The following is a 15,780-nucleotide window of genomic DNA, read 5'->3' on the forward strand; positions in this document are numbered from 1 at the left end:
AATGTATGTAAACTTCTGACCCACTGGAATTGTGATACAGTGAATTATAAGTGAAATAATCTGTCTGTAAGCAATTGTTGGAAAAATGACTTGTGTCATGCAAAAGTAGATGCCCTAAACGACTTGCCAAAACTATAGTTTGTTTAAAAAACTTGGAGTGGTTGAAAAACGAGATAATGACTCCAACATAAGTGTAGTGTAATCTTCCGACTTCAACTGTTATATATATTATATATAAATATAATACACACAGTACCAGTCAAAAGTTTGACACACCTACGCATTCAATAGGTTTTTCTTATTTGTACTATTTTCTACATTGTAGAATAACAGTGAAGACATCAAAACTATGAAACACATATGGAATCATGTAGTAACCAGAAAAGTGTTAAACAAATCAAAATATATTTTTATTTGAGATTCATCAAAGTAGCTACCCTTTGCCTTGATGGCAGCTTTGCACACTCTTGGCATTCTCTCAACCAGCTTCATGAGGTAGTCACCTGGAATGATTTCAATTAACAGGTGTTCCTTGTTAAAAGTTAATTTGTGGAATTTCTTCCCTTTTTAATGCATTTGAGCCAATCAGTTGTGTTGTGACAAGGTAGGGGTGGTATAGAAGAAGAAAGACCAAGTCCATATTATGGCAAGAACAGCTCAAATAATAAAGAGCAATGACAGTTCATTGCATTACTTTCAGACATGAAGTCAGTCAATCAGGAACATTTCAAGAACTTTGAAAGTTTCTTCAAGTGCAGTCGCAAAAACCATCAAGGCGCCATGATGAAACTGGCTCTKATGAGGACCGCTACAGGAAAGGAAGATCCCTTTAGGAGTCTCCACAATGGGGAGAAATCATAGCAGTGTGGTTTGAGCTTTGAGAGGCTGCTGCCTACATACAGACTTGAAATCATTGCCCACTAGTCACTTTAATAATGCCACTTTAATAATGTTTACATATCTCGCATTACTCATCTCTTATGTATACTACTGTTCAAAAGTTTGGGGTCACTTAGAAATGTCCTTGTTTTTGAAAGAAAAGCAAAAAAATTGTCCATTAAAATAACATCAAATTGATCAGAAATACAATGTAGACATTGTTAATGTTGTAAATGACTATTGTAGCTGGAAACGGCAGATTTGTTAGGGAATATCTACATAGGTGTACAGAGGCCCATTATCAGCAAACATCACTCCTGTGTTCCAATGGCATGATGTGTTAGCTAATCCAAGTTTATAATTTTAAAAGACTAATTGATCATTAGAAAACCCTTATGCAATTATGCTAGCACAGCTGAAAACTCTTGTCCTGATTAAAGAAGCAATACAACTGGCCTTCTTTAGACTAGTTSAGTATCTGGAGCATCAGCATTTGTGGGTTCGATTACAGGCTCAAAATAGTCAGAAACAAAGAACTTTCTTCTGAAACTCGTCAGTCTATTCTTGTTCTGAGAAATTCCATGCGAGAAATTGCCAAGAAACTGAAGATCTTGTACAACGCTGTGTACTACTCCCTTCACAGAACAGCACAAACTGGCTCTAACTAGAATAGAAAGAGGAGTGGGAGGCCCCGGAGCACAACTGAGGAAGAGGACAAGTACATTAGAGTGTCTAGTTTGAGAAACAGATGCCTCACAAGTCCTCAACTGGCAGCTTCATGAAATAGTATCCGCAAAACACCAGTCTCAACGTCAACAGTGAAGAGGCGACCCCGGGATGCTGGCCTTCTAGGCAGAGTTGCAAAGAAAAAGCCATATCTCAGACTGGCCAATAAAAAGAAAAGATTAAGATGGGCAAAAGAACKCAGACACTGGACAGAGGAAGATTGGGGGYAAAAAGTGTTATGGACAGACGAATCTATGTTTGAGGTGTTCATATCACAAAGAACATTCGTGAGACGCAGAAAAATGAAAASATGCTGGAGGAGTGCTTGACGCCATCTGTCAGGCAATGTGATGGTCTGAGGGTGCTTTGGTGGTAGTAAAGTGGGAGATTTGTATGGGGTAAAAGGGATCTTGAAGAAGGAAGGCTATCACTCCATTTTGCAATGCCATGCCATACCCTGTGGAGAGCACTTAATTGGATCCAATTTCCTTCTACAACAGGACAYTGACCCAAAGCACAGCTCCAAACTATGCAATAACTATTTAGGGAAGAAGCAGCCAGCTGGTATTCTGTCTATAATGGAGTGGSCAGCACAGTCACCGGATCTCAACCCTATTGAGCTGTTGTGGGAGCAGCTTGACTGTATGGTACGTAAGAAGTGCCATCAAGCCKATCCAATTTGTGGGAGGTGCTTCAGGAAGCATGGGATGAAATCTCTTCAGATTACCTCAACAAATTGACAACTAGAATGCCAAAGGTCTGCAAGGCTGTAATTGCTGCAAATGGAGTATTCTTTGACGAAAGCAAAGTTTGAAGGACACAATTATTATTTAAATTAAAAATCATTATGTATAACCTTGTCAACATCTTGACTATATTTCCTATTCATTTTGCAACTCATTTCATGTATGTTTCCATGGAAAACAAGGACATTTCTAAGTGACACCAAACTTTTGAATGGTAGTGTATATACTGTATTCTATACTATCTATTGCATCTTAGCCTATGCACTCTGATATTGCTCATCCATATATTTATATATTCTTATTCCATTCCTTTACTTAGATTTGTGTGTATAGGTATTTGTTGTAGAATTGTTAGATATTACTTGTTAGATATTTCTGCAGTCGGAACGAGAAGCACAAGTATTTCGCTACACTCGCAATATCATCTGCTAACCATGTGTATATTACCCATAAATTTGATATTATTTGATTTGCACAGGGGATATCTGGGAACCTTTCTTTAGCTGACATATTATAGTTATCATGTGAAGTGTCTTGGGATAAGAGGGTAATTAACCACATACCCCTCATTAACCCTTTGTTAACTTGTCATTTGAAACAGGCTTGAGTAAATGTTTTTAGAGAGACAGTAAACTTAGACTAGAACAAGGACAGTTGAATACTTACCTTACTGAGGTGATGTAAATGGAATAGTCAGTCTTGGGTCATTCCATCTGATTTCAATCACTTTTTAACTGCACCCCTTTTGATTTTAATGAAGCTTTCCATAAATATTTGCCCGTGGTAGAAGTGGTCAGAAAGTTACTTTTTGGACCTGAGTGCCAAAACATTCAGGAGATAGAGTTGCCCAAAGTTGACCCATTTTGCATACCCCACCATACCATGAGACACCCATGTCTTAATCACTGGAAAAGATAAACGGCTGAGTTTGATATCATTTAAAAGCTTACAAACAGGYTTGTCAAACTATTTAGTCATTTATTGAAAACATTTTTTTATACAAATTATGAACTTTTTTTCTCCTTTAACGTCAATTACCTAAAAACGCTTAAACTCTGTTTTTTTTCACCCAACTTTTAATCTAAATCCAATGACATTGTTGATTTCACATTGAATTCAGTTTAGTTTACAAATCAACCAAATGTAAATCAAAACTATCAGATGTCAGTTGAACTGACATCTGTGCCCAGTGGGGGATGTATCATGGTATGGTGGGGTATGCAAAATGGATCAACTTTAAGCACCTCTATCTCCTAAATGTTTGGCAATCAGGTCCAAAAAGTCCCTTTCTGACCTCTACCATGTGTAAATATGTATAGAAAGTTTGCGTCGATTCAAAAAGTAATTGAAATCAAATGGAACGAGCCTCCACTCTTTTCTACTCTATTCTTGCTAACACACTGTTCTTTCTAAACAGATCTGCACTCGGCTTGAAAGATACTGATCATAGGAGATTTTATGTGAATGTAATAAGCAGTACCTATTGAATTTACTGACAGCTTCTTTGTTGAGGAAAAATGTACTTACTATGACTGAACTATGTGGTTGTCCTACCTAGCTATCTTAAGATGAATGCACTAACTGTAAGTCTCTCTGGATAAGATTGTCTGCTAAATGACTCAAATCTACCTTATTTCAAAGAACATATCCATTTCATTTAACCACACCCTTTGAGCTATGATGCCAACCAATAAGGTCCTTTCTCTTCAGTGTAAAGGGGCGCACCGTTTGGTGTGATGCAGACCCGGTGGAGAACCCAAGACTGAAGTGACCCTGTCGGTACTTTAGAGTTCTGATACAGAGTTATTACCTGATAAAGTGATGTTAGGAGATGTAAGTTATCCGGTGAGAGCTTTTGTTCTGAACCCCCTACAGTGGGACAAAGGTGTGTGTCAAGGTGTGTGTCAATTGTTGGGGTGCCCATGTTGCTGGGGATCAGAAATGTTGTGTGCGAGTGAGACAGGTTGAGGTTGCCAGGTATASAGCAGCGCAGAAAGTGTCATATGCTGAGGCAGTGAGGAAAGTAGAGGATGGACAGCTAAGGGTGAAGGAGCCTGAGAGGATCCCTGTGAGTAGTAAGCCAGTACAGAGTGACCCGAATAGTTTGTACTTTAGTAAGGTTGGCTTCTTGGTGTTTATTGCTATGGTCAATTATTGTACCGCAAAGACGGAATGGAAATCCCCAAAGATTGATTTTGTAGTAGCAGCTGCAGGTAAGTTTTTGGGTGTCAGAGCTTTTAGTACAGAAGAACTACAGGGAATTTTGAGAGAAAGGGTTCCYTCCACCCAGGCCTGTGAACAAAATGTGCGATTCACACTACGACCTGTGAAGGTCAGCATAAGGCAACAAAGTGTCCATTCAGAAGGTGTTGTATGCTGAGGCAGTGAGGATGAGTCAAGGGTGAGGGATCCTAAGAGGCTCCCGTTGAGTAGTAGACTTTTGCCAGTACAGAGTGATAGGCCTACGAACGAAACGTACGGTTGGCTTTTTAGTGTTCAATTCCATGGTTATCAACTGTATGGAATGTAAATTACAGAAAATAGGTGTTGTGGTGGCAGCTGTAGAGAAGTGCTTGGGATTATGAGAATTTACTACAGAAGAGTTAGTGTTTTGAATGGTAGTGTTCTGTCCTCCCAGGCTGTCAGCCTGGTGTAGGATCAGATAGGGTCAACATAGTGGAATGGGGGTGGGTTTTAATAAATGTTGGGTTAGTTGGCAGGATTTTTCTTTTCCCATTTATACTCCAGTCCAYTTGATGGCGGTAAGGCAACGTTAATATTGGATGCCAACCGGAATTAAAAACTGAAGAAGATAGTCTCCCGGAAAACCACACGAAGAAAAAGTCGTAAACGGAAGTGAACAATAATTTCCAAGTTAGCGTTTTATTGTTGTATTTACACGTTTATTAACACCCTAGAACTCAACATATGACTAATTTAACTGRACAGCATCACATCCTTACTCAAGTTAGTGTTTAATTTGCGTTGGAAACAGGACTTAAATTATAGGTTTTATATAAGTAACGCTAGCTAGCTGTTAACGCTAACAATGGCTAACTGTATGGTTTTTCACACTCAAATAGCCTCCATTATGGAGGTGCTAGCGAATGCAGCCGTGGCAGACATCTGTAAACTCGTAGACGACGACTATGCAGTGTTTCGTTTGGAAATAACTCAAAGCCAGAAAGAAAACGGGGCACTGAGGAGYAAACTACAGCTACTGGAAATGAAGGTGGCACGGGAGCGCGCAGAGAGGACAATGATGCGGGAGCGCGTCGTCCCAGGGAGTACTACGAGTAGTGTCAAGATCCTGGACCGATACAGAGGAATGGCAAGAGGTACATTTAGCATAAAATGTATAGTTCAGTGCCTGTCGCCACGTTCCCCTCTGGACATGTGTTCAGAGGTGTCTTGATCAGTTTTTTGGCTAGTATGCAATTCCCCTGATTATTTAGCTACCTTACGATAGACACAATTTCATATTCTAACCATATTCTTSATTAACTGCATTTCCTATTATTTACTCAATGAAAACAGTATGATGCATGGAACATAATYCATCAATCAATAAATAGTATATCATGAAGTTATGAGAAGTGTTACCTTACATCCTTGCCAATTGTAGACAGTGTCAAAACTGTGAATAGTGTACAATATAGCGTTGAGCATTGACAGTAMGTCAAATAACCACCTCTTTTACTCCAATCACTCTCAGGTGAAGGACATCTCACTGGAGGCCACAGGATCTCTGTGAAGCCAGCAGGACACAATACATGGAGAGATGACCAACCAATCACTGTTGATGAGGGGAGTGGAACCTCAACCCAGCATGTTATCATGATAGAGGTTAGTGTAATAGTGTTGCATTACAAATTACAGTTACTTTGTAAATCAAATGTGGCCCATTCATTTCAGAAAGGCTTCCCTCAGGAATTCACTTGCTTACTTGTACATCCTAATTTATCTGCCATAGGGGAGCTTGTGAGACTTGCTTACAACATATTTATCAAATTCTACTCATGTACTGGTAACCTCCTCGCTTCTTATCAGTCTGCAGAAGCTGCTGGTCCTGGGGTCAAGCTGGAGAGGTCTGAAGGAGAGGACCCACGACACAGCAGAGACATCCAGGCTGGAGCGCACCCTGTAGCCACGGATGATTCCACCACCGCCCCAGCGCAGCACAGGACCCGACGTAGCATCACGGAGGTCAGTGGAACGCCGAACACTGTACTCAAGTCAGAGACAGACACTGAGACTTTAACGGGGATGGGGCAACTGGGCTGTCCTCCTGCTCCCCGCTCAGAGAATTTACTTTATGGTAACCCGAGCCCGGTTCTATCCCATCAGGACTCAGGTGATGCATTACAGACTGGCAATGATCCGTCCTGTTCATACGCTACAGAGACTGAGATGATACCTGGTGACACATCTGTGGACTTAGATACACAGACTAATCCAATGAGAGGTGACTGGAACCGGTACAGTAGTAGTGTATACTCTGAAGGGTGCCTAAATAAGAAASGGGAGGTTATAGTCTTAGATGACATGATTGTGAAAGTGGAGGACGACACTCCTCTGACATGGAATGCAAACGAAACTCACTTAGGAGAAGGACACTCGCAGTGCAACACCAGTGACTTCTTAGACTACAGGGAAAGCTTAGAGACAAATCCAAATGTCGCAACCCACTCCCCTTTACATGCGTTCAGGGATCACGACCCAGTGTCTCCGTCAATGGGGCCTTCCGATTCACATGGCCGCGTCCTTTTCGATCAGGTATTGAACTCAAACGACAGGGCTAGAGCCCAGGCTCAGGGAGGGCGAGCCACATCAGGCAATAGTAAAGAGAAACGGTTCCTCTGCATGTTCTGTCACAAAGGCTTCAGCTGCCTCCAGAAGGTGGAGAGTCACCAGAGGGTCCACACAGGGGAGAAATCCTTCAGCTGTACCCAGTGTGAGAAGAGGTTCTCTCACCAGCACCACCTGAAGAGGCACCAGAGGGTCCACACAGGGGAGAAACCCTACAGCTGCCCTCAGTGTGAGAAGAGGTTCTCCCGCCAGGACCAGCTGAAGATGCACCTGAAGGTCCACACTGGAGAAAGGCCATTCGCCTGTACACACTGCGGGAAAAGGTTCTCAGAGAGGAGCTACCTTAGGACACARCAGCAGAAAAACCATTCCACTCTATAACATAGAAAATAACCATTCCACTCGATAGCTTCTGACATTTAGATCAAACCCTGCATTAAAGACAAAGATTCATTTTCATTGCTGCCATCAGAAAAGATCCACAGATGCATTTAGAATAACAAGAGTAACAGATTTCAGTGTTGAATGTTCCTCGGTAGAATATTGCATCCAGACATTGTGTGATATATATAAAAAAGCCTAAAAGTCTGTTACATAGTGTGTTTGTACTGTGGAGGATATATAATGTTCATAAATGCCTATTTCATTACTTCCGTTCAACTACTTAATTTTTTCCCCAAAACACTGAGAAAATGAATGCAGTATCAAGTTCATGCAGATTTTTAGTTGTGACGTGTATGTGTGGTTTTCATATGGTGTATTTAAATAATGTTTATGTTTAATAAACATATAATGGGACTTTTCATTAAGACTTTTATTCACCCCCCATTAAGACTTTTATTCACCCCCCTTTGATTTCTTCAAATTTTGTAATAAAGTATGATTAAAATGGATTGAATTGTCATTTTATTATTATTATTTTTTTACCCCTTTTTCGTGGTATCCAATTGGTAGTAGTTAGTCTTGTCTCATCGCTGCAACTCTCATACATACTCAGGAGAGACGAAGGTCGAGAGCCGTGTGTCCTCCGAAACACAACCCAACCAAGRGGGCATTCTTGACACAATGCCCACTTAACCCGGAAGCCAGCTGCACCAATATTTCGGAGGAAACACCATACACCTGGCAACCGTGTCAGCGTGCACTGCGCACGGGCCCGCCACAGGAGTCGCTAGTGCGCGATGGGACAAGGACATCCCTGCCGGCCAAACCCTAACCTAACCCGGACGACGCTGGGCCAATTGTGCGCCGCCCCATGGGTCTCCCGGTTGTGGTCGGCTGCGACAGCCTGGACACAAACCCAGAATCTCTAGTGGCACAGCTAGCACTGCGATGCAGTGCCTTAGACCACTGCGCCACTCGGGAGGCTGAATTGTAATTTTTAGTCAATGATCTACACGACATACTCTGTCAAAGTGGAAGTATAATTCTAACATTTTTGAAAGATTAATGAAAAATAAAAAAACGAATACTGTATACCTTGATTAGATAAGTATTTACCCCCGAGTCAGTGATTACAGCTGTGAGTCTTCTTGGGTAAGTCGGTAAGAGCTTTGCACACCTGGATTGTGCAATATTTGCCCATTTATTATTTTCTAAGTTCTGTAAGCTCTGTCAAGGAGTAAGGGATCATGGCTAGACTGCCATTTTCAAGTCTTACTGTACATTTCCAAGCAGATTTAATTCAAAACTATAACTTGGCCACTCAGGAACATTCCCTGTCTTCATGGTAAGCAACTCCAATGTAGATTTGGCCTTGTGTTGTAYATTATTGTCCTGCTGAAAGGTAAATTCCTCTACAAGTGTCTGGTGACAAGCAGGTTTTCCCCAAAGATTTTTCCTGTGCCWAGCTCCATCCTGTTTCTTTTCATCCTGAAAAACTCCCCAGTTTTTGCCTATGTCCAGCATACCCATACTGTTACGCACGCCTCTGAGAAGAGGGAACGCAACTCCCTGCTACAACCCAACTCTCTGTGAAGTGCAAGAGGTATGAACTGTAGGTGGGAGAAAGGACGACAAAGGCAGAATTTACCGTTTACTAGGATTTATTTCCTACACGGTAATATGGGGAAAAGGGGCTGGACGGAACCAAASCAAAGAAAGTAAATATCAAAGCTTCCCCTCTCCTATCTAACCTGCCTACCCACTACTTACCTATCTTAACACCACCTGGTGCCCTAACCAAAATACAGGGGGTGGTCCGCCCAGGTCTTACCTAGTYTGCCTAGACAGTGAATATACTACGGGTATATGTATGCCCGCGGGCCTCTTGCCTAAGCACTCCCCAAAGTGCCTTCCCCTTCCCCCCTGGGCACAATTGAAACAGAATAATTATTAACAATTTCACAAACACAGAACATAGCAAAGCTGCTACCAACAACAACTAATATAGTACATACCAAACCAACATGATCTACCCCTCAGCCTTCAATGATCTCACCCTGCCTATCATCTCTCTCTCTCGCTCTCCTTCTAATGATTTCTCTCTTCCTGAACAGAACACTGGCTTTTATATAGCTTCAGGTGGCAATAGTGATTAGAGTCAGCTGCTTCTTGACGAGGGGGCGGGGTCAGCTCTCTAATCATCCATTAGCCATTGAGTCGACCAATCAGCTGGTTGGGGAGGCTTCCAGGAAGCCATCTCCTGAAACACACACACTCAAATACAACACAGAAACTGGGGAACGTAACACATACCATGATGCAGTCACCACCACGCTTGAAAATAAGGAGGCGGTTACTCAGTGACGTGTTGGATTTGCCCCAAACATAAGGCTTTGCTTTTAAGCAAAAAAAGTACTATTACTGTTGTGCCTTGTTGCATACAGGATGCATGTTTTGGAGAATTTAAAAAAATATTTGTATTCTTTTCACTCTGTCATTATTGTGAAGTCACTACAATGTTGTTGATCCATCCTCAGTTTTCTCCTATCACAGCCATTGAACTCCGTAGCTGTTTTAAAATCACCAATGGCCTCATGGTGACATCCCGGAGCAGTTTCCTTCCTTTCCTGCAGCTCCGTGTAGGAGGACAACTGCATCTTTGATGTGTTTGAGTGGTTTAATACATCATCCACAGCATAACCCTTACAAAAAAAAATTGCAGTCAGAGTGCAGTATAACTGCAGTATGCTGCAAATACTGCGTCCAAAATACGTATTTTTTTACTGCAGTAATTTTACATTTACATTTACATTTTACATTTAAGTCATTTAGCAGACGCTCTTATCCAGAGCGACTTACAAATTGGAAAGTTCATACATATTCATCCATATTCATCCTGGTCCCCCTGTGGGGAATGAACCCACAACCCTGGCGTTGCAAGCGCCATGCTCTACCAACTGAGCCACACGGGACTCTGACAGCAATGCAACTGCTGTCAGAGTGCAGTATAACTTACTATAAATAACAGTTATTCTTCAATTACTGTGTCCAAAATACCACAGTCAACTGCAGTTATTGCACTTTTACTGTAGTTTCKAAACTGCAAATCTTTTTTTGTAAGGAAATTAACTTAAGCATGGTTAATTAAATAGATATTCAATGTCTGATTTGTTATTGTTACCCATCTACAAACCACTGCCTTTCTTTGAGGCTTTTGAAAAGCTCCCTGGTCTTTGTAGTTGAATCTGTGCTTTACTTGACTGAGGYAACTTGCAGATGTTGTATGTATGGGGGACAGCGGAAGGTGTAGTCATTCAAAAATCATGTCAACCCCTGTTATTTCACCAAGTGAGTCCATGTAACTGAGTATGTGATTTGTTAAAGGTCAACTGCCCCTCAGGCCATTTAAAACCAAACATGAATTCTAGTGTCAAAATTGACTACAAAGTGTGAAGTCAGTCTTGTCCAAAACAGAGTTTTGTAAGTGAGTTTGTCACAGCTCACTGGAGGGTTGGTATGGATTTACTTTTTCCAATGATGCCCAATTGCCCAGAAACAACACTCCCCCAGCTGTGGTCCGCCCCCAGCCATATGGACATTTGTTGTTAAGTCTGCATATGGGTGCAGCGCGCACACATTTTGCTCTGCAATAGGAGTGAAAATGMGCTTCCATAAAGTTGCTCAACAATCTTGTTGTTCCTAGCTCCAACAGTGGAGTAGGATCTAACAACACACAAATCTAAAAGTAAAAGAATGGAATTAAGAAAATATATTAATATTAGGACGAGCAATGTCGGAGTAGCATTGACTAAAATACAGTAGAATAGGACACAGTATATTCATATGAGATGAGTAAAGCAGTATGTAAACATTATTCAAGTGACTAGTGTTCCATTATTAAAGTGGCCAGTGATTCCATGTCTATGTATATAGGGCATCAGCCTCTAAGGTGCAGGGTTGAGTAATCGGGTGGTAGTCGGCTAGTGATGGCTATTTAACAGTCTGATGGCCTTGAGATGGAAGCTGTTTTTCAGTCTCTCGGTCCCAGCTTTGATGCACCTGTACTGAACTCGCCTTCTGGATGATAGCGYGGTGAACAGGCCGTGGCTCGGGTGGTTGATGTCCTTGATGATATTTTTGGCCTTCCTGTGACATCGGGTGCTGTAGGTGACCTGGAGGGCAGACAGTGTGCCTCGGGTGATASGTTGGGCAGACCGCACCACCCTCTGGAAAGCCCTGCGGTTGCAGGCGGTGCAGTTGCCGTACCAGGCGGTGATACAGCCCGACAGGATGCTCTCAATTGTGCATCTGTAAAAGTTTGAGGGTCTTAGGGGCCAAGCTGAATGTCTTCAAACTCCTGAGGTTGAATAGGCGCTGTTTCGCCTTCTTCACCACACTATCTGTGGGGGTGGACCATTTCAGATAGTCAGTGAAGTGTACACCGAGGAACTTGAAGCTTTTCACCTTCTCCACTGTGGTCCCGTCGATGTGGATAGGGGCTAGTTATAGGCAATAGTAAAGGGCTTACATGTGTTACATATATATACACTGTATGTTACAGGAGAAGGTCAATTTGGGAAATGTATACGTTCCCCGTAACAAATTTGAAACAGGAAAGGAGCCAGCATATATTACAAGTTAAATCAGTTGACAGACAGTGAGCTGGTATGGGTCGTATCAGGTTTCACCCAGCTTTGAGCTTTTCATCCCTTGGTCCCTCCCMCCACACAGCTCTAAGCATCAACCTCTCCTTCCTTCTATCCCTCCCTTAAGCTCTCCCCTCCCCCATAATCGGAAACATTACCTTTAAGTGAGATTTGTTTTTTTAACCATTCCTCTCCCTTACCGAACGGTTTGTCCTGTCTGAACTAGTGCTCCCTCTGCTGTTTCCTGAAGTCCACAATCAGCTCCTTTGTTTGGTGCAGTGCGATGGCGATTGCATCGTCTGTGGATCTATTGGGGCGGTAAGCAAATTGAAGAGGGTCTAGGGTGTCAMGTAAGGTAGAGGTGATATGATCCTTAACTAGCCTCTCAAAGCACTTCATGATGACAGAAGTGAGTGCTATGGGGCGATAGTCATTTAGTTCAGTTACTTTTACTTTCTTGGGTACAGAAACAATGGTGGACATCTTGAAGCAAGTGGGGATAGCAGACTGGGATAGGGAGAGATTGAATATGTCCGTAAACACTCAAGCCAGCTGGTCTGCGCATGCTCTGAGGACGCGGCTAGGGATGCTGTCTGGGCTGGCAGCCCTGCAAGGCTTAGCACGCTTAAATGTCTTACTCACGTCGGCCACTGAGAACAAGAGCCCACAGTCCTTGGGAGCGGGCCATGTCGGTGGCACTGTGTTAACCTCAAACCGGTCGAAGGTGTTTAGCGTGACCGGGAGTAAAATGGTGTCCGCGACGTGGCTAGTTTTCCCTTTGTAATCCGTGATCGTCTGTAGACCCTGCCACATACGTCTCATMTCTGAGCCGTTGAATTGCGACTCCACTTTGTCTCTGTACTGACGTTTTGCCCGTTRTTTTGCCTTACGGAGGGAATAACTACACTGTTTGTATTCAACTATATTCCCAGGCACCTTGTCATGGTTAAATGCGGTGGCTCGCGCTTTCAGTTTGACGCGAATGCTGCAATCTATCCACGGTTTCCGGTTTTGTTAGGTTTTAATAGTCACCGTGGGAACAACATCCCCTATTGATTCCTGATGAACTCAGTCACTGTGTCTGTGTATATGTCATTGGTATTCTCAGAGGCTAGCCAGAACATATCCCAGTCCGCGTGATCAAAACAATCTTGAATCATGGATTCCAATTGGTCAGACCAGCATTGAATAGAACTTAGCACAGGTCATTCCTGTTTGAGTTTTTGCCAATAGGAAGGGAGGAGCAAAATGGAATCGTGATCTGATTTGCCGAAGGAGGGCAGGGGAGGACTTTGTAGGCATCTCGAAAAGYCGAGTAGCAGTGGTCTAGTGTTTTTCCTAAGTGAGTACTAGCGTTTTCTTCAAATGTGCTTTGCTACAATAAATGCGGCCTCAGGATATGTTATTTRCAGTTTGCATAAAGTCCAGTGTAGTTCCTTGAGGGCTGTCGTGGTATAGGCTTGAGGGGGAATATACACAGCTGTGACTATAACCGAAGATAATTATCTTGGGAGGTAATACTTTGTGGGGTATTCTAGGTCAGGTGAACAAAAGGACTTGAGTTACTATATGTTATCACAATCAAACCATGAGTAGTTAATCATGAAACATACACCACTGCCTTTCTTCTTCCCGGAGAGTTCTTTATTCCTGTCTGCACGATGAACTGAGAACCAAGCTGGCTGTATGGTCGGGGACAGTATATCCCAAGAGAGCCATGATTCTGTGAAACAGAGTATGCTACAGTCCCTGATGTCTCTCTGGAAGGAGATCCTCGCCCTGAGCTCATCTACTTTATTGTCCAGAGACTGAACATTAGCGAGTAATATACTCGGAAGTGGTGGATGGTGTGCACTAGAAGTCCACTCCGAATACCTCTTCTCCGCCGGCGCGTCTTGGAGCAGCCTCTGGGATAAGTTCAATTGCCCTGGGGGGTACGAACAAAGGATCCAATTCAGGAAAGTTGTATTCCTGGTCGTAATGCTGGTGATTTACGGCCGCTCTGATATCCAAAAGTTATTTCCGGCTGTATGTAATAACACAAAAAACGTTCTGGGCTAATAATGTAAGAAATAACAACAACAACAAAAAATGGTGCAAAGTTGCTTAGGAGCTAAAAGCAGAGCTGCCATGTCTGTCGGCGCCATCTGGATTTACATCCAACTAGCTTCTGCTTGGACTGTCAACCGTCAAACCTGAGACTGCTGTGTTGTTGGTAAGTAGCTATGTTTTCTTTATAGCTAGCTACATATAATTTGTTAGGCTATGCCTGCATGATACTTGGACACCATCAAGGAAGATAAGACAACTGACGTGCTTGGCAAGGTAGGCCCAGCACCACCAGAAAAAATGTTGATAGGTACAGTATCTGTATCGGCTGTCAATGACAAAAGAGGAAAGACAAGTATAATATTTGCAAATTGTTAGATTAGCACAACACTGCTTCTACAGTATTAAGGATGGTTTATTAGTGAGACTTGCGAAGCAAGAGTCCCCACTTTAGATCTTTGACATACACTATACAGTGGGGAGAACAAGTATTTGATACACTGCCGATTTTGCAGGTTTTCCGGAATTCTTACTGGTTGGTAGGTGATCAAATACTTATGTCATGCAATAAAATGCAAATTAATTACTTAAAAATCATACAATGTGATTTTCTGGATTTTTGTTTTAGATTCCTTCTCTCACAGTTGAAGTGTACCTATGATAAAAATTACAGACCTCTACATGCTTTGTAAGTAGGAAAACCTGCAAAATCGTCAGTGTATCAAATACTTGTTCTCCCCACTGTATATACAAAAGTATGTTGACACCCCTTCAAATTAATGGATTTGGCTATTTCAGTCACACCCGTTGCTGACAGGTGTATAAAATCGAGCACACAGCCATGCAATATCCATAGACAAACATTGGCAGTAGAATGGCCTTACTGAAGAGCTCAGTGACCTTCAACGTGACACAGTCATAGGATGCCACCTTTCCAACAAGTCAGTTTGTCAAATTTCTGCTCTGCTACATCTGCCCCAGGAAACTGTAGTTGCTGTTATTGTCAAGTGGAAACTTCTAGGAGCAACAATGGCTCTGCCGCGAAGTGATAGGCCACACAAGATCACATAATGGGAGCGCCGAGTGCTGAAGCGCAAAGCAGGTAAAAATCGRCTGTCCTCGGTTGCAAAACTCAGTACCGAGTTCCAAACCTCCTCTGGAAGAAACGTCAGCACAAGAACTGTTAATCGAGAGCTTCATGAAATGGGTTACCATGGCCGAGGAGCCGCACACAAGCCTAACATCACCATATGCAATGCCAAGTTTCGGCTTGAGTGGTGAAAAGCTCGCTGCCATTGGACTGGAGCATTGGAAATGCGTTCTCTGGAGTGATGAATCACAATTCACCATCTGACAGTCCGATGGACGAATCTGGGTTTGGCGGATGCCAGGAGAATGCTACCTGCCCGAATGCATAGTGCTAACTGTAAAATTTGGTGGAGGGAATAATGGTCTGGGGATGATTTTAATGGTTTGGGCTAGGTCCCTTAGTTCCAGTGAAGGGAAATCTTAACGCTATAGCATACAATGACACTCTAGAC

General features: G+C 42.6%; 1 protein-coding gene across 3 annotated transcripts in view; it reads left to right on the forward strand.

Annotated features, from left to right (window-relative positions):
* Positions 1-15,780, forward strand: part of LOC139028583 (uncharacterized) — a 102,118-nt gene that overhangs the window by 16,804 nt on the left and 69,534 nt on the right. The window contains exons 1-3 of one of the 3 annotated variants that reach the window (XM_070446387.1): positions 5,172-5,689; positions 6,067-6,197; positions 6,402-8,053. The exons of 1 other annotated variant lie outside the window; for it this stretch is intronic. In XM_070446387.1, coding sequence (XP_070302488.1) covers positions 5,401-5,689; positions 6,067-6,197; positions 6,402-7,541 — 1,560 coding nt within the window. In that variant the 5' untranslated portion in view covers positions 5,172-5,400 and the 3' untranslated portion in view covers positions 7,542-8,053. Of the gene's footprint in view, positions 1-5,171; positions 5,690-6,066; positions 6,198-6,401; positions 8,054-15,780 lie in introns of those variants that run through there. One more of the 3 variants, XM_070446388.1, reaches the window with a different exon arrangement.

Source organism: Salvelinus sp. IW2-2015, linkage group LG13 (genome assembly GCF_002910315.2).
Source record: "Salvelinus sp. IW2-2015 linkage group LG13, ASM291031v2, whole genome shotgun sequence".
Classification (NCBI taxonomy): domain Eukaryota; kingdom Metazoa; phylum Chordata; class Actinopteri; order Salmoniformes; family Salmonidae; genus Salvelinus; species Salvelinus sp. IW2-2015.